Raw genomic sequence first — 26,685 nt, 5'->3', positions numbered from 1 at the left:
TCACGATATCAATTTAACCTTAAGCGCTCGTACTCTCATATGGTAAATATCTTCAGTATACTAATGTATATCGCCGAAGCACAGACTCTTAAAGATGCTATGTAAAATAAATTGGAAGCCTTCAAAGTGAGGACCGGCTGATGGGTAGGCTGCGGATTTCGTGAATCGACAGAATCTCAAACACAGAAGTACTAAACCAACTGAACAAACATCAAAGACACTATCAAAAAAGAAAATTAACATATTGCGGACGTATACTGCGCAATACCAAATACTAACTGCTCCGGCATATTATGCAGGGTAGGAATAATGATAAATTGCAAATGGTAAAATGCAACGTACTAAGATCGAGTGACGAAAGACTCCTGAACGCCACATTCTGGGAAAGGCCCGATGGCAGAAGGTCAGTTGGTCGCCCAAGAAAGAGATGGAAGGACGCAGTAGCCAGTGATCTATGCAAAATTGGAATACAGCAATGGGAAATAGCTGCTCAGAACCGACAACAATAAAGGAAAATAGTAAACGCGGCCAAGACTCACATAGAGTTGTAGAGCCAAATGATGATAATGAATGGTAAAAGTAGTCCAGGTCGTCGCAGAGCAAATTTGGCTGCAGAACTTGGAACAATAGTACTAGGCAAACAGAGAGTATGACACACTCTGTCAAAGTTCCTAATGAGACCTTCAAACTGTGTTGTATCCTAAAGTATTGCTGAAAATTAGCTTATTTATTACAATAACGCCTAGAATTAAAATTTGGGTAATAGCAAAGGCTCTACGGCAAGTGAGCTTATATATCATATCATATACGCACATTTGGATATGAAAATGATTATCGTGCTGTGGGTCGTACACGCTGGAGATGAAGGAACGTTCAAAGCAGTGAAGAAAACCGCCCGATCAGGTTAAAAGGTGATTTTTGGGTCGCAAAAGGTATTATATATTATGCCGCTCTATTAGACAGTCGATTTGATGAGTAGGTTTGCGCTGTAAAATATAATCTTCCATTAAGACAATGGACCTACTCAAAAGACCACAAAATTACACCAACTGGCATATGAATTGATCGACCACCCACCATATTCGACATATTTAGTTTTTTGTTGCTATTGTCTCTTTCCAAACTTAATAAAAGAGTTCGCAAGACGTCGTTTTGAAATTAAGTATGAGGTTAATAGATGCAGATAAATAATGTGATATTAAACAACTACAGCAATAAGTATGAGGTTAATAGATGCAGATAAATAATGTGATATTAAACAACTACAGCAAAAACACGATTTACATAAAAAAATTAAGGAAATTACAAATAGGCAGAAATTACAAAAAGAATAGTGGAATATTAAAAAATAATAACAATCAGCTCCTTGTGAGAAATAAAGAAAAACTTAAGTGCTGGAGGGAATAAGTTACGAACATGTTTAGCGATGGATGACCACAGCGACCACCACATGCCAATGAGATCAATGAAAGGAGTCCTGTCATCACTAAAGAAGAGATACAACATGGCGGTCCATTATAGAAAGACCTGATGCAGTACATGCCGAAACTCCAAATTTCCTGGTACACCAAGACGGTTAGAACAGATTTGTTGAACAGAAATGTGACACCGCATCATAAACTTGATGTCTCACATATTGAAAACGTTCTTGACAGTCATACACACCCGTATATATAAGAAGTGCGAGCAGCAAGTGGATAACACCCAATTCGGCTTCAGAAGTGGAGTGGGAACTCCGAGGTTCTATTCTCACTAAATATATTTTCACAGAAAGCCCGTGATATAAATGTGGAAATGTACTCCTGCTTTATAGACTATCGCAAATCTTTTGATTGCGTTAACACCAAAAACTAGCAGAAATGCTCAGAGCAACGGGTACAGCTGAGAGGTACTCTCGAATCATCACAGACCTGTATTGACATCAGAAAGCTCATCAGCGTGGAGAACAACATGTCGGAGGAGATAGCCGTAAGAAAAGGTATACGATAGGGATGTATTACTGTCCCGGTTCTCTTCAATATGTACTCGGAAAACATCTTTGCAGAAGCTCTTAACGGTAATAGCGCAGGAATCATAACGAACGGCAAAATTACATTATAAAATGTGACGAGAGTTATGACCTATACATGAACATTACCAAAACGCAAATTGTGGTTTTTTCCAAATTACAAACACAAGCTGTCCTCCGAATACATAACAAAGGTGTCATCCAACAGATACCTGGGTGCACTGATGAATCGTGTATGTAATGAATCCTACCAAGAATTGAATAGATTATGAAAACGTTTATCGAAATGACAAACTTCTTCGTTAGAAGGATGACCACCTGAACGAGGACACGGAGTAGAAACAGCTTGAAGAACTGGGGGAATCTGATATCTTGGGAAGGAGAGACTCCTTAGGTAGATCACCTACGAGGACTGATAGCGAGGGATCAAAAAAGTCAGGGACCTAGGAGGAAAACAGAAACATTTCCGTTGATCATTCGGCAAAACGTCGACCGAGATCTTCAGAGCCGTTGTTTCGCGCGTAACTATAGCCATTTGGACCGCCAACCTTCGAAGTGAAACGACATATTAAGAAGATATGCCTGCTTGGGCTTCGACGTTCTGGAAGGCCGAGTAATTGGTCTTGGTCCCTACAAATGTGAGGGGAGCACAACCGATGAAACCAAGAACAGTCCAAATAGCTGACATGAGCAGCAATCATTCCAAATTGCTGCGCCTTTCTCCACAAAACACCTTCGTCTTATTGTACCAATCCCTGACGAAAATTTGAAGACCCTCAACGACCAATATATCCAAAGATACATCAGACCTGAACTCCAACTACAATCAGAAAGCATCACCCACTCATCCATACTTTATTTTTTCCATCTCCCACAGCGTAGGGTAAGCAGCTATACTGAAGAATATCAGGCGGTATATGTACTATCGTTGCCGTCACTGCTACCGGAAAAAAACCGTGGCAAACCCAGAGCCACCTTGACCAGCGGATGAATGGCTGCTCGGAAAACAGTGCCAGAATACTTGTCAAGCTTCCTGGGTGATAAATGTCTTAGCTGGATAAGGGAGCACTCGAAGCAACAACGCGTGGGAACATATATAAATGCGAAACAACCGACTAGTTTTAATGAAACAAAACATAAGAAAAACGATGACGACCTGCACGAGGACACGGAGTAGAAACAGCTTGAAGAACTGGGGGAATCTGATATCTTGGGAAGGAGAGAGGAAATATTACAATCAAAGGAGACGAGAAGTTGTACAAGATGGTAACATGGTCAATCACACTATTTTAAGGAATTCAAGAAAAATTAGTTTTCGAAAGGGATAAAAATGTTCGAAAAGCGTCTTATTATAACAAAAACCGTGCATATTCTTATTCAGGTGAAATTAATTTCAAACCATACGCATATGTTTAGGCTAGCATTTTATTTTAGTATAAGACTTATACACATATTACTGTTACGACAGTTCCGTACGATTTATTCCAAATAGACAAAGTCGCTTGATGAAAAAGAAGAATTAAAAATCTAGAATGTTCTAGGAGTTATCGATATGTCCGAAAATGTCTCGTAAGGTTGGAACGTGAGAAAATGTATTTAAACAGGAGGTTGAGAGTTTAAGTAGTAGCCGTAATTGAGTTTTTGAATAGTTCTGTCAGTTTGAGTTTATTAACAAATATTGTAATATTTTTTGCTGTTTTCAATAAAGTTATTTTAAATAAATAAGTGTAACATTACGACTAATGGCAAAAATTGCGCAGAAACGATTAACAATTTATTATTACCAGGAACGCATTCATATTTTTTTCAAAATGTTATTAAAAATAAAAATTACAACTAAAGCCAAGAGTTAAGTGTATTGTTTAAATAATTTTGAATTATGTGTAATTTGTTCAACATTCTGATTGTTTTCTGGTAGACATTTATGCAACAGAATATTAAAAATAATCTTACGTTTGGGAGATCTTCCTTCGGAGTCAGTACTTGGGGATCTTGGCCTTTTCTCCGACTTTGAAGAACATATGATTGTCTCTTGATTATTTTCTAAAATAGTATCACTTATATTAACAATACATTTTTCCTGAAGTTCTACAATATTATCACTAACTGATGCTGTATCTATATCTATTTTAAATGTACTTTCAGACTTAAAACGGCTTTCCTCCTTTTGTACTTGTTTCATTTGCTTTATGGGTAACAAGTCAGGAATTTGAGATTTGTTTTCAACATAGTTCAACTCTATTTTCATATTTGTTGTACAAGAGCGAGTCATTGCTCCGACAGTTCTGAGTCGTTTAACAGGAGGAGGTGCAGAACTTTTCTGTTTATTTGTAGTAGATGGCCTAAGTTTGATAGTAGTCTTGATAGGTGGACGTGTTGAATTATTAAAGTTTATATTATTTACACTAGTAGATACAAGAGAGTCAGCCGCACAGGATCTATCTCCCCAAATTGGTTCAAAATGTTTCAGTTTCCAAGGATCCACCTTGTTTCTTTCTTTATCAGCTTCTAATTTAAGTTTTTGTTGGTTTTCAGGTGTAAATTCACCTTCTGCCAGTCGATCTTGCCATTCCAAGCAAGCTCTAGCAAAAAATTCATTGTTCAAACCTGAATTACTCATATCTACACTATTTGGGTCGTTATTTACAATATTTCTGTCGACGCTGGGCAATAATTGAACCAATTTGTTTTGATATAGGGTGGGTAAAGCTGCGAATGTAGCCTTATTAAGCAAATGACGTAAATTTGTATTGACTAAGATAGAATCTGGAGTTTCCAAGTCAATGCAACCTTCTTTGGTTTGTTCAAGTTGTGCAGCTTGGGATAATTTTTTGTTAGATCTCTTTCTTGGTTTCATTGTGAATCCAGGAATTGAGGCGAGTACTTCTTTCATCGTTGGTGTTCTTGTTGTAGGCACTATGGTTGCAGTTGGCTCTTCAACTGCTTGTGGAGGTAGAGGTTTAACTGAAATAAAAATAAAACATATATTACGTTTTCCCAAGACATAATTTACTAGATATGTAACAGTAAAATACAATATCATGGAAACAATGTAAAATTTACATGCAAAATAACTCTCAAAAGATCTAAAATAGACAAAAGCAGCAAATAGAATCTATTCTATCTGCTGCTTCAACTCCAATAAATGGTCGAGTTCTGACACACGTACCATAACCAAATTTCTAATGTTTTTTGTGGAGTCCAGTGTACAGTCTTTTTTGCGTTTTTCAATGGAAAATAGGAAATTTTCTGTAAAAATTGTTTACCAAATAAGATCTCTCGTATTAGTAGTGTTACTTTATTACCTGACAGGATCCCCATTTGGGGATCAAGTTGTTACTTTGTATCAGTTGGCAGCAGTTATCATCAATTTCAAGGTAAATGGTTTTGTGTCAAGTATGTACAATACTTCTATTTAGATAGTGAGTGGAGGTATTTTACGTACTGTACATAATTTTTCGAATAAACAAAGCACAAAGTGGAAATTGTATGGTTACGTTGTTTAGAGAAATATTACTATTTTATAAGTATTTGATTTCGTATTGTTTTTTAGCTTTAAATTAATTTTAGGCATGTGTATTAGTCAGTAGTTATTTCGGAAGTACAAGTTATTTCGGAAGTACAAGAATTTTCGGAAGTATAGGCCCAACACCGAAAGGTACAAATGGGTCTACTGATTAAGTAAAGTAAAAAGTATTTCGGAAGTTCGGGTAGAAATGAGAGAGGTGAAATGCTTTTGTCATTTCTACTAGAGAATAATCTTTATCAAATGAATAGCTTTTTCTACAAGAAGCCACACAGACGTTGGACATGGAGGAGCCCAGACGGAAATACCCACAACGAAATAGATTACAGGTATAAAAAATACATATTTAAAGATGTGAAGGTTCTTAATAGATTCTCGACAAACTCTGACTATAGGATGGTTAGAGCTACCATTAAGATATCTACTCACTTAGGTAGAAGTCATATAATAAAAAAGTAATACTCTCACTGGACACGCGCACAAGACGAAACAGCATTTGGAAACTACATTAACAACACTCTTGATCACGGCATAATACCAAACGATGTCGGTGAGTTGAACAAACAAATAGTTGATATACTTAAACTGGTACAAGCACGTTTTTGTCCAAAGACTAAACGAGATCAAAAGATCACTTTAGAAACACAACTCAAAATAACAGAAAGAAGACAGTTACAAAGTGAAAGGGACATTGACCCACAAACCATTCGGGCACTCAATAAAGACATATCGAAAGCTGTGAGAAGAGATATTAGGAAATTTAAACATGAAAAAATCATACAGACTATAGAGCAAAACAGGAGCATGAAGGTCATGAGACGAAAAATGGCGACAAGTAGAAAAGAAATTTTCCAGCTTAGGAATAAAGAGGGTGAAGTAACAACAGACAGACAGAAAATACTTAAAATAGTCGAAGAATTCTACAGACAGACATTCCAGAAATTACTCAAGATGAGATACAATATGCACTCAAAAAATGAAAAACAACAAGGCGCCAGGAGATGATGGAATAGTTACAGAAGCTATAAAACTTGGCGGAACTTCTCTTCTGAAAAAATACGAGACATCTTCAATCTCTGCTTGTATAGTCAAAAAATTCCTATAGGATAGGATATAACTCCATATATAGGATAGGAATAACTCCATTACAATTCTTCTGCATAAAAACGGTGACAACATGAACCTAGAGAATTACAGGCCAATTTCTCTACTCAACCATTTATACAAACTGTACACCAGAATAATAACCAATCGATTGGAAGCAAAATTTGAGCTATATCATCCAAGAGAACAGGCTGGTTTTCGCCCCAACTAGTTTCACCCCTCTAGTTCTAACATTTATAGACTTCCATAAAGCGTTTGATACTATCGAACTACCCGCACTTCTAAAGGCATTGGAAGAGTGTCGAATTGATCATAGGTACACTAATATTATAGAAAATATATACAGAAATGCTACAACAACTATAAATATGCACGGTCCTACCAATAAGATACATATCAGGAGAGGTATTCGACAGGGAGATACGATGTCGCGTAAGTTGTTCATTACTGTACTTGAACATGCTTCGAAGTCACTGGAATGGGAAAGTAAAGGAATAAATATTGATGGTGAGATGCTCAGTCATCTACGATTCGCAGATGATATTGTTCTGATTTCAGATGACCTAAAGGCTGCCGGTGATATGTTGAATGCACTCAGCGATGCAGCACGTAAAGTAGGTCTAAATATTAACTACCAAAAGACAAAAATGATGACTAATTTAGTTCCGAGCCATCCTTTAAGGGTAGAAGACGTCGAAATTGAAATTGTTGACAGCTACATATACCTTGGACATACGGTAAAAATTAGCAGAGATAATCAAATTGCTGAGCTGCTAAGAAGAATAACACTGGGATGGGCAGTATATGGAAGACTGCGTGATATTTTTAAAGGTGATATACCTATCAGCTTAAAAAGAAGAGCCTTTAATCAGTGTGCCCTGCCTGTCCTTACATATGGCGCAGAGACACTTACCCTAACAAGAACATCTACACGAAAACTACAAGTGACGCAACGTAGAATGGAAAGATCATTGTTAGGCATAACGTTGCGAGATATGGTAAGAAACGAAGAAATCCGTAGAAAAAGTGGTGTAGAAGACATTATAAAACACATAGCCAAAATTAAATGGAGGTGGGCAGGACACGTCGCTAGAATGAAGGATAATAGGTGGACCAAAAAAATCTTAAAGTGGAGATCGAGAGCGGATAGACGAAACCCAGGAAGACCACCCACAAGATGGACTGACGACATAAAGAGGATTTGTACGAACTGGATTGCAGCAGCGCAAGATAGATCTGAATGGAGGTTTTTCGAGGAGGCCTATGTTCAGCAGTGGACGACTATGGGCTGATGATGATGATGTATTAGTCAGTTGTAGGTTATATTAGCCAGTTATCACATTTGCAAATTTTAATTACTAATACACAGGACTGTACTAGGAATTTTAGCGCGATACCCATTTGGGGCTCGTGGCTAATGCTGTGTATTATTTTATCGTAGCACCTTCTGTAATAATATTTCGATTTTAGTATGCTATAATAATATTGACTATAAATAATATAATAATAGGTTTCAATGAATGGTTTTTGCAGAAGTTTATTTATCGTTTTCAGAAATGGGTACCAGGCGATTTTATACATTGGCTGAATTAGACGATATTATAAATGGCCCTACAAGGCTCTTATAAATACCTACAAGAGTTGGGATTGGATGCAAAGGATATAAGAATCATTGCCAATCTGTATTGGAATCAGACAGCAACAGTACGTCTTCAAAATTCCAACGAAACAGAAGATTTCTCCATTAAAAAGGGAGTAAGGCAAGGTTGTATACTGTCTCCAATGCTGTTCAATTTATACGTAGAAAAAGCCTTCGCAGAAGCAGTGGAAGACTCTAATAAGGGTATTAAAGTTAACGGCATATTTATTAATAACATCAGGTATGCCGATGATACAGCCATAGTGGCAGATAACATCGAAGATCTTCAATGCCTTTTGAATGATCTAACTCTTGCAAGTGAAGCTCGGGGTTTGAAAATAAATATCAAGAAGACAAAATCAATGATTATAAGTAGAAATGATTACCCCAACGCAAAGATATATGTCTCTGGAGAAGAAATCGAACAAGTCAGGCAATTCAAATACTTGGGATGTTTGCTGAATGAGGGTTGGGACCCCGAGAATGAAATAAAGAGCAGAGTTGAACAAGCCAGAAATGCTTTTTTGAGGCTTCGTTAGTTTCTGACTGATCGCAAATTGGACTTCAACCTCCGATACAAGATGCTTAAGTGTTACGTGTGGCCTGTTCTCTTGTACGGAATGGAAGCATGGACGTTAAAGGCCAGTTCCATTAACAAACTTGAAGTGTTCGAAATGTGGTGCCTGCGTCGAATGCTCAGAATATCATGGACGGACAGGGTCAGAAATGAGGAAGTACTCAGAAGAGCGGGCTTACAGGATAGGGAACTTTTTAATTATGTAAAAAGTAAGAAGACTGCATACTTGGGGCACATTATACGAGGAGAACGATACACTTTTCAGCAACTGATACTCGAAGGGAAAATAGAGGGTAGGAGAGGTCTCGGACGTAAAAAAATGTCATGGCTGCGCAATATTCGACAATGGACAGGAATCCACAGCTATGAAATGCTTCGCAATGCTGCTAAAAACAGAATTATTTAATCCAGAATATTTAACATCTCACCTGACAAGACGATGTACGGTGGACGCCTACGCAGAAATGCATGGCACCTTAAGAAGAAGAATAAATGGCCCCCATTTCTTAGATGGCTATAAAGATGATGGAATTGATATTGTTAAATTGCCACCCGATAACGTCGATGATGAGTCGGATGTTGAAGAAATAGATGACGACATACTAGAAGACACGTGCCCTAAAGGTGTTCCCGGCAAATTGGAAATACATTCAGCTGCTATAAATACTGAATCATTATCACCGCTAAACAAGACACACGATGAGACTCCTTATAAAACTCAAAACGAAATCCCACAGAAGCGCCAAAAGAAAACTGAAGCTAGGAAACTAAAACCAAATTCAGATTGGCAAAAATGTAGGTCAGACTTTATAAAAAACTTTGGAGATAATACGGATACTGCACAAGCTAAAGAACAAATAAGGCAGTCGCTAAAGGGAAAAACTCCTGTAGAAGTGTTCGAAATACTATTTGATGACGACATTATGTGTGATATAGTAAAACAATCTGTCACATATGCTGGACAGAATAACAGACATAACTTTACGTTCTCGGTGAATTGTCTAAGTTTCTGGGATTTTTTATGCTTACCAGCTATCATTCGTTACCTCAAGAGCAAATGTATTGGTGTAAAGATGAGGATTATGTATAGACAGTGTAAGAAAATGTTTATCAAGAAACAGGTATTTAGAAATAAAAAGAAATTTAAATTTCAATGATAATGCTTCTCTAAATAAAAAGTCACGTAAACCAGATTTTAAAATTAGCTCGTTGATTTCTAAAACAATATTTGAAATCATGAAATTATGAATCAACAATATTTGAAATTTGGCATATTTTCAAAAATTATAAGTATTGATGAACAGATGGTCCGATACTATGGGCATCATTATTTTAAACAATTTATTTGGGGAAAGCCAATTCGGTTTGGCTTCAAACAGTGGTCAACGTGTTGCACCGAAAGTGAGTTCACACCGAATTATACACCGGAAAAATGAATGATGAGACCGAAGTCCAAGGTTTAGGAGCATCTGTGATGCGATGTGAGTAGTTTTAACGTGATGAAGATTTTAACGGATAAAAAAATAGCCACCGGTACAGGGAGATCGACAGAATGAACAATTGTCCGCTGAAGTCAGAAACCAACTTGAAGAAGGAAGACCGAGGTGCCATAGATTATAGATTTGATACTAAAAATAAAGTGTTTGGTGTCATATGGAAAGACAATAAATGTGTGAGAATGTTCAAACCACCAAGGGATGAGTCCATTAGACAAAGTAAATCGATGATAACGGACTGAAAAAAAAAACAGATCAATATTACACAACCTCACTGTATACAGAATTACAATACATTCATGGGAGGCGTGGATAAATTTGATTGGTACGTCCATAAATATCGAATACAAATACGGGGCAAAAATGGTATTTCCCCATTTTTACAATTATTGATATGACAGTTGTAAATGCGTAGTACTATATTGTCACGGTAATAAGAATGTACCGCTCTTGGAATTTAGAAGTCAAATAGTTAGAGTTTATCTTCAAGTACAGTCAATTTCCAATCCAAAAAATCTTGGCCGACCCTCATTGCAAAAGTTATCTCAAAAACGTGTCCTACAGTCAGTTAGGAAAGATCCTATAGGCCATTTTTTGGAAAGGACCAACGACGTAAAACAGAAAATGTGCAATATGTAAGACTAATTTAAGAAAACAGTTTAAGAAATAAAGTATGGAATAAATTCGATATTTCCTTCTTCAAAGGCAAGAAGAACATCTAATGTTGTAACATAATTTACAGAGGCACGAACTGATTTGCGTGCATTTTCAACCGTACCAGTTTCTCGAAATTTCTTTTCAATCTTACTTACTGTTGACTGTGTGATGGGTATTTCTGGATATTTATCATTAAATAAATTACACACTTCCATCTGAGTTCGCGATTTGTCTCCATACCCAATCATCATGAGTATTTCAATTCTTTGCTTTACACTCAAATTCATTTCTACTTAAAATGAATTCTAAGCAATAATACAGAACATTCACGAATTAATACAATTATTGTATTACCATTGTAATACAACTATTGTATTGTATTTACCAAAAACTAGAAGTAGGCTACTTTTTTGCAATTGATAATAAATAATTTATTTTCTAAGCGCATAACTTTCAGATTATATACATTAGACCCGAGTATTATACTTTTTTTGAAATCAGATCATTTTTATCAATCTATAAATGTTCTAAAATACAGGTTGTTACATTAAAAAAAAGAGCCGATGACGTCATCACTGTAATGTGTATCACCTTGTATAATGAAATTTTATTGTAAAATGTAGAACATTAAATTTAAAAATCGACATGTTTTAGATTTTTTTAAAAGGCTTTTCATTTAGGAAATATCGAATTTATTCCATACTTTACGGACACACTGTATATAGAATGTATGGTAAAATGGCATTAGTAAATATATTGAGTGTAAATTAATGCCTATCTTCAATAAAATATGTTTTTGATAATTAAACGTTTTTTTTTCATTGCACCTGCCATGATCCCCATTTAGGATACTCAAAAAAAAACACAAAAATTAGTGTATGTATGTTTTTAGACACAAATGTATCTTTTTAGACAAAAAGGCAAACTTTTAACAAAAAAAAACGGGTGTGGCAGTCCAGTGGGACTGCCGGTGGAAGTTACACTTCTATACACGCATTCGCCGTTACAAATTTATTTGGGAGTCAATCTGCACAATCATTACATATGTAATTCTATAGGTAAGACATATCAGAAAGAGAAACAGAATTAATAACAACTTACTAACAATGAAGGATTGAATCAATATTTTGATGAAAATATATATTTTTATTTTCATATATGTATGAAAGGAGTTGAATGCAAAAATTTTTTTACACATACTCTGCAGTAAAATTCATTATTTATTTTGTTATTAATATAATAATACAATACAAATTAAACTGCAATATTCATAAGTATTTAAAAATGACAATAATGTAATAATATTAATAAAAAAGTCCTCCCCGACTGGGAATCGAACCCCGGTCTCCCGCGTGACAGGCGGGGATACTGACTACTATACTACCGAGGACATGACACAAAGATATTTCAAAATTGACAGTTCTGGATCATACAGTGATTTATTGAGATTATTATTTTGAAATACAAAAGACTAATATAATTATAAACATTTAATAAATAATACAAAACATATCACATATATATCACATCAATAATAATATTAATAAATATTTTATTATATGTATAATATTATAATATGTATATATATCTTTATATAATATATATAATATTAAATTATATATACAAAAGGAACATTTTTATATTCGAGAGAGGAAGAGAGAGAAAATATATCTTCTGCCTCTCTCTTACTCATTATCTTACATATGTAATGATTTCACAGATTCACTCCCATACAAATTTCCAACGTGGAGCGCGCGTATAGAAGTATAACTTCAAAAAAAAAATTGGCAGGGAATGGGTTAAGTTGATGGTCCGGAAATCAATGGGGGATACGGATTTTATTTTCTTTGGTAAAGCAATAAAGGTCGACTTCAGCCAAGTTTTTGGTATTATTCTGCGTAAATATATCTCATTAAATATTTTTGTTAGGCATTGAGTACCGTCAATATTAGTTTTATGAGTTCAGCGTATGCATTGTCAGGTCCAGGAGCGTTACCATATTTTAGTTATGATATTGCTTTTTCCACTTGATCCAACTGATGTGATTGATAAGTGGTCATTATCTATGTTTTATAGACCTGACAAAGGATTTCGATTGAATCCAAATCGAAGACGTCTTACACGTACTGTATAAAAGAAACATACCAATCAATATTATACAAACCATCGAAAACATATACTTCCATAAACGAATAAAGGCAAAGATAAATGGAAAACTAACACAGTGTCTACCAGTACAAAGCAGAGTCAGACAGGGTGACTCGTTAAGCCCACTTCTCTTTAATATAATAATGGGCGAAATAATACCAGCAGTACGTAAAGGTCATGGTTACAGAATGGGAAACAAAGAAATCCAAATATTATGTTATGCAAACGACGCCGCATTAATCGCCGAGACAGAAGACGAGCTCCAAAGATTAACACACATCTTCAATATAACAGCCAAGAAATACAATATGATATCAGCAGAAAAAACCAAGTGCATGACAACATCTAAACACCCACTACGATGTAAAATCGAACTTGATGAAAAAAAAAAATAAAGCAGGAAGCAAGGTTTAGATATCTGGGAATAGATATAAAAAGTTACGGAGATGTTGAAGAAAAAGTACGACAACAAAGCTTAAAAGCAAGTAAAGCGGCGGGATCTCTTAAGATCTCGTAGTACTTTGAGGCATAAGAGGGATGGAAAGTCACCATTAGTTTGTTCTATGGGCCCTTCTACAATTTTAACCAAAGAAGAGGAATCAGTCTTAGTGAAATGGATTTTACATTTATCAGAAAGACATTTTCCTGTTTCAAATTCAGCTTTTGGATACAGTTCAGAAAATAATGAATTCTACAGAAAGAGAGAAATCATTTATTCATAGCCGTCCCAGTGGCAAATGGTTTCGCTTGTTTTTAAGAAGACATCCAGAAATATCTCAAAGAGTGTCACACAACTTAACTCCCAGTTGGTTAAATGTAAGTGAATACAATTTGAGACAGTGGTTCAGTCAAATTGAGGAATACTTAAAGTCAACAGATTTGTTTGATATAACAAAAGAACCCAATCGTGTTTTTAATGCCGATGAGATTGCATTTTATTTATCACCTAAAGAGGGAAAGGTTTTGGCTAAGAAAGGTGATAAAAATATTTATCTCTCTGCTGGAGATGACAAGGAAAATACAACAGTATTGGTAACAGCTAATGCTGCAGGAAAAATCGCCCCTCCAATGATTGTGTTGGCATATGAAAGAATTCCATCAGCTATATCACAAAGTATTCCAAAAGATTGGGCTCTGGGAACTTCAGATAATGGATGGATGTGTTCTAGTACATTTTATGAATACATCACCAATATATTTAATCCGTGGCTCATTAGAGAAAATACTAAAAACCTATTTTATTTTTTGCTGATGGGCATGTTTCTCATCTTACGTTGCATGTGTCCAACTTTTGCAAAGAAAATGGAATAGAACTGATAGCTTTGTACACCAACAGAACCCATCTGCTACAACCTATGGACATATCAGTGTTTAGGCACTTAAAATTGGCAAATAAAAATGAAGTTCAAAAGTGGAGAATGGACAATGATGGCAATAAACTTCAGAAATATCATTTTGGCTATGTTTTTGAAAAGTCACTAAATCAGATAAATGAAGAAATTATTCAGCACTGGTGAACGGATCCGTTATGAATTTACTTTGCCAGTGGATGTATTTGAGGCCTAAAACCTGTGGAATTTCTGTTAATAAACAAGATTTTTCAGTAAAATGTAGAATTATTTCTGAAAAATTGTGTGGCAATTATTGGGTTTTTGGCTTTATATGGTTTTTAGCTTTAACTTTCTTATAGTGGCAATGACTGGTCATTTACCTTAGAATGGCAGAGGATAGGATAGTATGAATAGCACGAGATAAGTCACCAAATGGACGAAGAGGTATTGGCAGACCAAGAAAAAGATGGTGCGATAATTTAAACAATTTAGGAGGCTAATATTGAAGAAGAAACAGGCTTTAAAGCCTACATACAAGAAGGAAGAAAAGAAGAAAATCTAAATCAAAACACTCCAATTAAAGTATGGAATAAAGTAAACCGATATAAAAATCGTAAACAAACAAGCCTCCAATAAATCCTGGAGATGACTGGATAAGACAATGGATAGAAAATTATGTTACCCACCACACATACCGACAGTTAACAAAGACAGCCAAGAACTGGTAAGTATCAAAATTACTTTATAGCCTCACGGAAATATTATCATTCTTTTCTTTTGGTAATAGGCAGTTCTTAAACTTGTTTTTATATATGGAGATAGGTATGGTTTGTTGTAAGTTAATATATGGATTTTAGTTTTTTATTGAGTGGTAAGATCACTACTCTGGAACAGTGGTTAAGATTTTAGCTGGAAAATGGTTATACCGGCGCTACCCTGAGGTCGTCTGGCCTAGTGTCATACTCAGCCGGAAGATGCCAAGGGTGTCTTGCTCTGTAACATTAGATGCCAGAATTCAATGGATACCTGCTTAGGCTCTCGCTGGAGTCTGGCAATAAAAAAAGTGGAGGGCAGATCCAAATACTGCTTTACTTTTTTACAAAACAATGGTATGATCAATAATAGATTATGGAAGTCAACTGTATAGAACTGCAATAGATAATCGTTTAAACAAAATTGAAGTACTACAAAAGAAATGCCTAAGAATATGTTTACGGCACCTTAAATCAACACCCATAAATATTATAAAAGCCAAAGTAAAACCTCTGCTTAAACTAAGAAGATAACTATTGAGTAGAAAATTTATGTTAAAAATTACTTCAAATAAAGTATCTTACATTAATAGAATACATGCATTAACAGTAGAGGTTTTGGCATTATAAGAAAACTCTCAAATGAAATCGTAGGCTTCCACGGCCAGAGTCAGAATTATAGTTTATTCGTCTTCCGGGTTTGGACCGTGTCATTTGTGAGTGACCCAAAAGTGGGTTCATCTCGACGTTTCGCTACAATTGTATGTAGCTTCTTCAGGAGAACAAAAAAGAAAAAGAAACAAAAGAAAGGAAGATGGGTAGTTAGCAACGGTAACTCAGTTACTCAACGCAACCAGAGGCGAATACTAACTACCAAGATGGGCATTTGGTCACAGTAACTCAACTACTCAACGCAGCCAGAGGTGAAAACCAAATGCCAGGACAGGGATTCACGTCCAACAGCTCAGAACACTAACGCGTCGAGAGGCAGGGAGTGAATCCGACGATTACTCCGCTACCGCTCTATTTATAGTCGCGGTGACCTGTCGTGTCGGGACGTATCGGCACACTCCGTGGCGCGAACGTCAAGAAGCGCGCGCTGGCCAATCATGTGGCTGCATCGTGGTAGCGGGACCGGACGGCGGCTCTAGACTGAGATTCCAGATGGGAGACAAGTAGTATCCTTCCTCTCGATTGATATTATGTGGATTTTTTCGGATCTCTAGAGATTCGCGGATTTTCCTGGAATAAAAGAAGGGGCTCTTAGAAATAATATGGGTTTTTTCGAACAATATGGAATGACCGGTTTCTTGGCAGTGTTCTGCAACTGCAGAATGGGAGAAAAGACCTGATCGAATGCATCTTTGATGCTCTTGAATCCGAGTTTTGACGGAGCGACCAGTTTCGCCAATATACACTTGTCCACATGAACAAGGAATAGAATAGACACCACAGGAAGATAGGGGCGGTAATGGGTCCTTAGGAGAGGGTAGATATTGTGAGATTTTCTTGGGTGGTCGAAAAGTAGTCTTGATACCTTCTTTGCGAAGAATTTTGCCAATCCTATCAGTGACACTTTGAATATACGGAAGAAAAGCCACAGGAGTATTACCCGAAGATTCTGAATTTGTCGTCCTAGGGTGTAAAGGGGGATGTAGATGTCGGTGTGTAATATTTTGAACTGTGGACTTGAAGTAACCGTTGGCGACAAGGGTTTTTTGCAGATGGCCAAGTTCTTCTCTAAGGTTGTCAGGTTCAGAAATCGAAATGGCCCGATGGATGAGAGAGTTGATCACAGAATTCTTTTGGGCAGGATGGTGGTGTGATGAAGCATGTAGGTAACGATTCGTGTGAGTCTTTTTTCTATAAACAGAGTGACCCAATCGGCCATTGGGCTTGGAGGTGACTAACACATCGAGAAAGGGAAGGGACCGATTATTTTCTACTTCCATTGTGAATTTTATATTCGGATGTTGTGAGTTAAGATGATCTAGGAAGGGAGAAAGGGTATGTTGACCATGGGGCCAGATGATAAATGTATCATCAACGTAGCGGAACCAGACTTTAGGTTTTAAGGGGTAAGATTCTAGGGCTAAAGACTCAAAGGCTTCCATGAAAATGTCAGCAATGACAGGGGAAAGGGGAGAACCCATTGGTGTTCCAGATATTTGTTTGTAGAAATTGCCTCTAAAAGAAAAATATGTTGAAAGGAGGCATTTTTCCGCAAGATCTGCCAAAACCAAAGACTTGTTATCATTGGTCAAGTGATCTCGCAGAACAACTAGAGAGTCATGTATGGGAATATTGGTAAATAGGGATGATACATCGAAACTGACGAGAATGTCTTGGGGATCGACCGTGAGGGAGGAGATTAAGGTGATGAAATGTGTGGAATTTCGGACATAAGAAGAGGTACGACCAGTATAGGTCTTAAACTGATTCGACAAGTACTTTGCAAGTTTGTAGGTAGGAGAGTTAATCGTAGTCACAATGGGACGAAGAGGTACGTTGTCTTTATGGATTTTGGGAAGACCGTAAATTCTGGGGCAGATGGAGTTTTTCGGAACTATGGACTTCTTAACATCATCGGAAAGATCGGATTGTTTGATGGCATGGGAAATTTCGCGTTCGACTCTAGGAGTGGGGTCTCGAGAAATTGTATTATAACAGGATGTATCCCTAAGTAAGTCGTTTACTTTCTCTATGTAGGAAGGAGTATCCAGGATGACTGTGGCATTACCTTTGTCTGCAGGAAGGATTATTATCTCAGAAAGAGAACGGAGATTTTTGAGAGCTATGAATTCCTCACGAGATATATTGGAAGTAGGGATTTTGGCTGTATCAAGACATTTAGCGACGTCAAAACGGATACGGTCGGCTGGAATTTTGGGAATTGTGCGGAGTGCCGCTTCCACATTTGAAACTATTTCTTCGGTAGGAATTCTGGAAGGAGTGATAGCAAAATTAAGACCTTTAGATAGAAGACTGCTTTCTGCACTTGTTAATTGGTGAGAAGAAAGATTAACGACGGTGTTAGTAAGAGGTGAATGAGAAGTAGAAGTGGTGGAATGTGATTTTTTCTTAGACACAAGGGATTGGAATTTCTTTTTGTGAGTTTCGTTGCTTAGAAGACGGATTTTATCGGCTTGATGATAGGAAATGCGGTCTAAAAGTGACCAATCATCGACACTAAGAATACTGGAGAGTTCAAGATGCAGCTTAAAAAGTTTTTGTGATTGAAAATTAAGGGTTTTTCGAATATGTTGAATCCGTTCACGAAGTAGAGATAGGCTGGCTCGATGTAGAATTCGGGAAGAAGATGAAGAGGAAATGTGATGTTTTAGAACAAGAAAATTGGGAACCAAGTTATTATCACGACATCTAGAGAGAAAGGTGAGCGAAGAAAGTAGAGATGAAACTTTAGAGCGAAGATTGGAGAACTCTGAGGTTTTGCGGAATATAACCTCCCCGTAGAGGTTGGTCAAATGAAATCGTAGGCTTCCACGGCCAGAGTCAGAATTATAGTTTATTCGTCTTCCGGGTTTGGACCGTGTCATTTGTGAGTGACCCAAAAGTGGGTTCATCTCGACGTTTCGCTACAATTGTATGTAGCTTCTTCAGGAGAACAAAAAAGAAAAAGAAACAAAAGAAAGGAAGATGGGTAGTTAGCAACGGTAACTCAGTTACTCAACGCAACCAGAGGCGAATACTAACTACCAAGATGGGCATTTGGTCACAGTAACTCAACTACTCAACGCAGCCAGAGGTGAAAACCAAATGCCAGGACAGGGATTCACGTCCAACAGCTCAGAACACTAACGCGTCGAGAGGCAGGGAGTGAATCCGACGATTACTCCGCTACCGCTCTATTTATAGTCGCGGTGACCTGTCGTGTCGGGACGTATCGGCAGTTGCAGAACACTGCCAAGAAACCGGTCATTCCATATTGTTCGAAAAAACCCATATTATTTCTAAGAGCCCCTTCTTTTATTCCAGGAAAATCCGCGAATCTCTAGAGATCCGAAAAAATCCACATAATATCAATCGAGAGGAAGGATACTACTTGTCTCCCATCTGGAATCTCAGTCTAGAGCCGCCGTCCGGTCCCGCTACCACGATGCAGCCACATGATTGGCCAGCGCGCGCTTCTTGACGTTCGCGCCACGGAGTGTGCCGATACGTCCCGACACGACAGGTCACCGCGACTATAAATAGAGCGGTAGCGGAGTAATCGTCGGATTCACTCCCTGCCTCTCGACGCGTTAGTGTTCTGAGCTGTTGGACGTGAATCCCTGTCCTGGCATTTGGTTTTCACCTCTGGCTGCGTTGAGTAGTTGAGTTACTGTGACCAAATGCCCATCTTGGTAGTTAGTATTCGCCTCTGGTTGCGTTGAGTAACTGAGTTACCGTTGCTAACTACCCATCTTCCTTTCTTTTGTTTCTTTTTCTTTTTTGTTCTCCTGAAGAAGCTACATACAATTGTAGCGAAACGTCGAGATGAACCCACTTTTGGGTCACTCACAAATGACACGGTCCAAACCCGGAAGACGAATAAACTATAATTCTGACTCTGGCCGTGGAAGCCTACGATTTCATTTGACCAACCTCTACGGGGAGGTTATATTCCGCAAAACCTCAGAGTTCTCCAATCTTCGCTCTAAAGTTTCATCTCTACTTTCTTCGCTCACCTTTCTCTCTAGATGTCGTGATAATAACTTGGTTCCCAATTTTCTTGTTCTAAAACATCACATTTCCTCTTCATCTTCTTCCCGAATTCTACATCGAGCCAGCCTATCTCTACTTCGTGAACGGATTCAACATATTCGAAAAACCCTTAATTTTCAATCACAAAAACTTTTTAAGCTGCATCTTGAACTCTCCAGTATTCTTAGTGTCGATGATTGGTCACTTTTAGACCGCATTTCCTATCATCAAGCCGATAAAATCCGTCTTCTAAGCAACGAAACTCACAAAAAGAAATTCCAATCCCTTGTGTCTAAGAAAAAATCACATTCCACCACTTCTACTTCTCATTCACCTCTTACTAACACCGTCGTTAATCTTTCTTCTCACCAATTAACAAGTGCAGAAAGCAGTCTTCTATCTAAAGGTCTTAATTTTGCTATCACTCCTTCCAGAATTCCTACCGAAGAAATAGTTTCAAATGTGGAAGCGGCACTCCGCACAATTCCCAAAATTCCAGCCGACCGTATCCGTTTTGACGTCGCTAAATGTCTTGATACAGCCAAAATCCCTACTTCCAATATATCTCGTGAGGAATTCATAGCTCTCAAAAATCTCCGTTCTCTTTCTGAGATAATAATCCTTCCTGCAGACAAAGGTAATGCCACAGTCATCCTGGATACTCCTTCCTACATAGAGAAAGTAAACGACTTACTTAGGGATACATCCTGTTATAATACAATTTCTCGAGACCCCACTCCTAGAGTCGAACGCGAAATTTCCCATGCCATCAAACAATCCGATCTTTCCGATGATGTTAAGAAGTCCATAGTTCCGAAAAACTCCATCTGCCCCAGAATTTACGGTCTTCCCAAAATCCATAAAGACAACGTACCTCTTCGTCCCATTGTGACTACGATTAACTCTCCTACCTACAAACTTGCAAAGTACTTGTCGAATCAGTTTAAGACCTATACTGGTCGTACCTCTTCTTATGTCCGAAATTCCACACATTTCATCACCTTAATCTCCTCCCTCACGGTCGATCCCCAAGACATTCTCGTCAGTTTCGATGTATCATCCCTATTTACCAATATTCCCATACATGACTCTCTAGTTGTTCTGCGAGATCACTTGACCAATGATAACAAGTCTTTGGTTTTGGCAGATCTTGCGGAAAAATGCCTCCTTTCAACATATTTTTCTTTTAGAGGCAATTTCTACAAACAAATATCTGGAACACCAATGGGTTCTCCCCTTTCCCCTGTCATTGCTGACATTTTCATGGAAGCCTTTGAGTCTTTAGCCCTAGAATCTTACCCCTTAAAACCTAAAGTCTGGTTCCGCTACGTTGATGATACATTTATCATCTGGCCCCATGGTCAACATACCCTTTCTCCCTTCCTAGATCATCTTAACTCACAACATCCGAATATAAAATTCACAATGGAAGTAGAAAATAATCGGTCCCTTCCCTTTCTCGATGTGTTAGTCACCTCCAAGCCCAATGGCCGATTGGGTCACTCTGTTTATAGAAAAAAGACTCACACGAATCGTTACCTACATGCTTCATCACACCACCATCCTGCCCAAAAGAATTCTGTGATCAACTCTCTCATCCATCGGGCCATTTCGATTTCTGAACCTGACAACCTTAGAGAAGAACTTGGCCATCTGCAAAAAACCCTTGTCGCCAACGGTTACTTCAAGTCCACAGTTCAAAATATTACACACCGACATCTACATCCCCCTTTACACCCTAGGACGACAAATTCAGAATCTTCGGGTAATACTCCTGTGGCTTTTCTTCCGTATATTCAAAGTGTCACTGATAGGATTGGCAAAATTCTTCGCAAAGAAGGTATCAAGACTACTTTTCGACCACCCAAGAAAATCTCACAATATCTACCCTCTCCTAAGGACCCATTACCGCCCCTATCTTCCTGTGGTGTCTATTCTATTCCTTGTTCATGTGGACAAGTGTATATTGGCGAAACTGGTCGCTCCGTCAAAACTCGGATTCAAGAGCATCAAAGATGCATTCGATCAGGTCTTTTCTCCCATTCTGCAGTTGCAGAACACTGCCAAGAAACCGGTCATTCCATATTGTTCGAAAAAACCCATATTATTTCTAAGAGCCCCTTCTTTTATTCCAGGAAAATCCGCGAATCTCTAGAGATCCGAAAAAATCCACATAATATCAATCGAGAGGAAGGATACTACTTGTCTCCCATCTGGAATCTCAGTCTAGAGCCGCCGTCCGGTCCCGCTACCACGATGCAGCCACATGATTGGCCAGCGCGCGCTTCTTGACGTTCGCGCCACGGAGTGTGCCGATACGTCCCGACACGACAGGTCACCGCGACTATAAATAGAGCGGTAGCGGAGTAATCGTCGGATTCACTCCCTGCCTCTCGACGCGTTAGTGTTCTGAGCTGTTGGACGTGAATCCCTGTCCTGGCATTTGGTTTTCACCTCTGGCTGCGTTGAGTAGTTGAGTTACTGTGACCAAATGCCCATCTTGGTAGTTAGTATTCGCCTCTGGTTGCGTTGAGTAACTGAGTTACCGTTGCTAACTACCCATCTTCCTTTCTTTTGTTTCTTTTTCTTTTTTGTTCTCCTGAAGAAGCTACATACAATTGTAGCGAAACGTCGAGATGAACCCACTTTTGGGTCACTCACAAATGACACGGTCCAAACCCGGAAGACGAATAAACTATAAGAAAACTCTCATTACAGTAGAAAGTTTCACAGAAATAGCTAACATTACAGGAATGCTTTATACCAATCAACATCTTACACACCTAGCTTTCCCACCAGAAAATATATTTTCACAGAAACTTAAAATGAAAAACAAATGCTGGCCTAATTATGAATGCATTTTTACGAATGGATCAAAATCAAATGAATATACAAGTTGTGTCTTTTATCACTATAAGGAAAACTACCACAAAAGATATATTTTATGGAAAGAAGCTTCCATTTATCCTGCAGAAACAGCAGCAACCATGCAGGCTATGAAACACATATAAGATTCTAAACATGACAAATTTATATGTACAGATGGCAAAACTGAAGTGGAGAAACTAAAAAACGCAAAAATGAATAGATTAATAAACCACATTGAAGCTCAAATTCTGAAATTACATAATGAGATTCACACAAATAAAAAAGTCGTCATTTATTTGTTGGTAAAGGGAAAAATAGGCATAACAGGTAATGAAATAATGATGTCTGTAAAGTCAGCATATTCATTTTATAAGGCCAACACTATAAATAATTTATTGCTGTAGCTGTTTCCGAGAAACAGTGGATACTAACTTTACGATAAAGCTAGCATAGCCATAGATATATCTCGGCAAGGAAAACAGGTACAGTACCAATCTTGGCAGCATATTTTTTTGCTAATTAATTGCTGTTGATTGGTATATTAACCAATCCCAAAAGCTACCCCATCATACCCTAGCTCAAAACACACTCCCGAAAAACCAAATCGGCCAAAAAGCGAACCGCAAGGAATTGATTGCTAATTTATTGCCGAATTTGTATGCCAAGAAACAATTTATTGCTGAAATCGTTTCCGAGAAACAATGATTAGGCTAACTTTATGTTAGAGCTAGCATAGCCATAGCTATATCTCGACAAGGAAATGGTACAGGGCCCATCTTGGCGGCATATTTTATTGCTAATTAATTGCTGTTGATTGGTTTATTAACCAACCCTCAAAAGATACCCCTCATCCCCTAACTCAAAACACACGCCCGGAAAACTGAGATTATCAAACTAAAAGCGAACCGCAAGGAATTGATTGCTAATTTATTGCCGAAGTTTTATTTCAAGAAACAATTTATTGCTGCAACCGATTGCGATAAACAATGATTATGCTAACTTTATGGCCATAGGATAGCCATAGCTATATATTGGCAAGGAAAAGGAGTACAGGAGAACATGCACTTAGAGGCATGTTTTATTACTAATAATTAATTAATATAGTTTATTGGTATATTACCCAATCCCAAAAACTACCCCATCATCTCCTAGCTCAAAACAGCTAGGAAACAGCCTAGGATGATGACTGTACCTATCTTGGCGTCATTATTAGCTTGTATTACTTACTAATTAAATTTTCCTGAATAATGATAAACTTACTTGCTAAATTGTTCCCATCATACTTCAATGCAAATCTTATCCCTGGCGAAGTAGTGATGATACAGTTTATAAAAAATAATTTATATCATTTGACCCTCATTTTATGCTTGAAAGCTTCTTGTTATATTCTTTGCATAGACCTCTGGACAATATTTCTCTTACGCTACAATATCCATAAAATATGGCAGCTACGAGATATAGTCAACATTTTATTGCTAAATTTTTGCTAATTTAAAGTAGCCCTCACACCGTGTGCTACCGATCTCACTCTCTTAAATTCACAAAAAATGGAAATAAACTAGTTTAAGGTAAGTACACACATGCTTCTTCAATTGTTAATTTATTGCTGTAGTTCTGAGCCTTTTATTAATTCGCCATCTTGCGAGAAACAATGGGTGTTGTAGTTTAAGTATGAAGCCACAATAATTTTTCTGTGTTTTGGAAAAGGGTGAAGCAATAAAAAGCATTGTCGGCGTTGAACTGCATCAATAAATTAAATAAAAATCATGTATGAACTGGTGTTAATTACTAAATACATCATTTTCCTGAAAAGCATAAAATGAATCACAAGTATTTAATAACCTGGAGCATCTCAACCTCGGCAGAGGTAAGACGTATTTTCAGTGATTGAGGTTGTATACACGTGTACCTAGTATTCCCTATATTTTGTGTGGATAAATATATGTGACCACTTGAATAATAACTAACATTGATTATAGTATATTTCGCACTTTTTCAAAACCTTTAACCCTTTTTGTTGCCGAGATATAAATATGGCTATGCTAGCTTTACCATAAAGTTAGCCATAGCCATTGTTTCTCGAAAAAGGTTACAGCAATATATTGTTTCTTGGCATAAAACTACACACAACAATAAATTAGCAATTAATTCCTTGCGGTTCACTTTTCTAGTTTCATCGTTTTAGGCCAATATCTCGATTTTTCCAGGGAGGAGTTTTGTGCTAGAGAATGATGGGGTAGTTTTTTGGGATTGGTTAATATACCAATTAGCAGCAATTAATTAGCATATAAAATATGCCGCCAAGACGGGCCCTGTACACCTTTTCCTTGTCGAAATATCGCTAGAATTACCGTAAAGTTAGCATACCCACTGTTTCTCAGAAATGGCTACAGCAATAATTTTTTTCTTACTGTAATACTTAAATTAGCAATAAATTATAGTGTTGGTCTGAATTCGGCCTTATAAAATGGATATGCTAACTTTACAGACATATGAAAAATGCACTGAGCTATCACCCTCAGAATTCAGAGCAATAATGATTAAAACTTGGTTCTTGGTTTTCTTCTATAGTGAAACACCACATAAATAACAAGAGTTTCGATTATCAATACTTGAAAAGTTGTTACCAGAAAAATGACAAATAGCCCAGTCCAAATACAAAAATCATCGATTTCACGGCAAAATGTTTCGCAGATATCTGAAGCTTTTAAGACATAGGTGGGGGTTACTAGATAACGAATAGATAAAAAGATACTCCTATTTTTACCTTGCGTTTTTTTTAAACAATAATTTATGGTCAGAATTTGGTTTTTGATCTATAAGTTTTTTCCCTTATAATTTAAATAAACAATATTTAAACCATTTTTTTATATCAAGAATATCTTTATTTTCCCGTTTTTTAAATTAAAATTGATAAATAATTTACGGAGATATTTGCAAAAAAGCAGTTTTTTTGCACTAATTTGTAAATTTAATTTATTTATTTATTAACAAAATAAAATGTTATTAATACATTTTAACATTGAGGAACTACCGTCCTTTAATTTTGTGCGAAATTTCCCCCCGATAGGTCAAATAGTTTAAAAGTTATTCAATTTGTTTTTCCCTGAGAATAATTATTTAAACCATTGAACTTGCCCTATGAATGATGCTAGACACATTTAACAAATTTCATAGGATTCTTTAAGACTAATACTGTCTCAGAAGTTAAATGAATATTGAGTTTTCATTGAAATTATTTACAAAATAAACGTTTGAAAAGGGGGTATGTTTTTTACTTATAAACAATTGTAATAACTTCTATATTTTTCAAGCTACAAACTTGTACGTACAACCATTCGATAGCTGGTAAAAAAACTCACATTTAACAAAACAAATAAACCTTTTACGAATAATAGGAACGAAGTTAGCGACAATTTTTTTGTTAATTATATCTCCATTGTTTATAAATATTAAGAAGTAAAATTTGCACAAATTTTGAATGAAAATCTAAACTTTATATTGAATTTTATAGCTATAAAATTCATCCAATTTTTCGAAACTTAAAACCTTTCGAAACGAAGTTACTTTCGAAAGATCGACATAGGAAAGTGGAGGGGAAACTGTTTTAGCTCCTCGCTGCAAAATTTAATATTATGGTTACGGATTTATCATTCAAAAGTTTCAACAGTTCTGTAGGAATTTCATCAGGTCCATTTGCTTTTCCATTTTAAGCGTTTCTTATTGCGTATTTACTTCTTCTTTCAATATGTCTGGCCCAGTTGCATTGATTATCTGAGTTAAGTTGTTTCTATCGTCTTCAAATAATTCATTCAGGTATTCTGTCCATCTTTTTATTTTATTCTCTAGATCTACAATAAGATTTCCATCTTTGT

General features: G+C 37.0%; 1 protein-coding gene across 3 annotated transcripts in view; it reads right to left on the bottom strand.

The window, feature by feature from the left end:
• Asx (transcriptional regulator additional sex combs) overlaps positions 1-26,685 on the bottom strand; it is a 186,186-nt gene that overhangs the window by 148,092 nt on the left and 11,409 nt on the right. For all 3 annotated transcript variants that reach the window (XM_072540759.1, XM_072540761.1, XM_072540760.1), the window contains exon 2: positions 3,962-4,972. In XM_072540759.1, coding sequence (XP_072396860.1) covers positions 3,962-4,972 — 1,011 coding nt within the window. The remainder of the gene's footprint in view (positions 1-3,961; positions 4,973-26,685) is intronic.

Source organism: Diabrotica undecimpunctata, chromosome 8 (genome assembly GCF_040954645.1).
Source record: "Diabrotica undecimpunctata isolate CICGRU chromosome 8, icDiaUnde3, whole genome shotgun sequence".
Classification (NCBI taxonomy): Eukaryota; Metazoa; Arthropoda; class Insecta; order Coleoptera; family Chrysomelidae; genus Diabrotica; species Diabrotica undecimpunctata.
The sequence above is the reverse complement of the archived record's forward strand: the minus strand, read 5'-3'. Positions and strand labels throughout refer to the sequence as shown.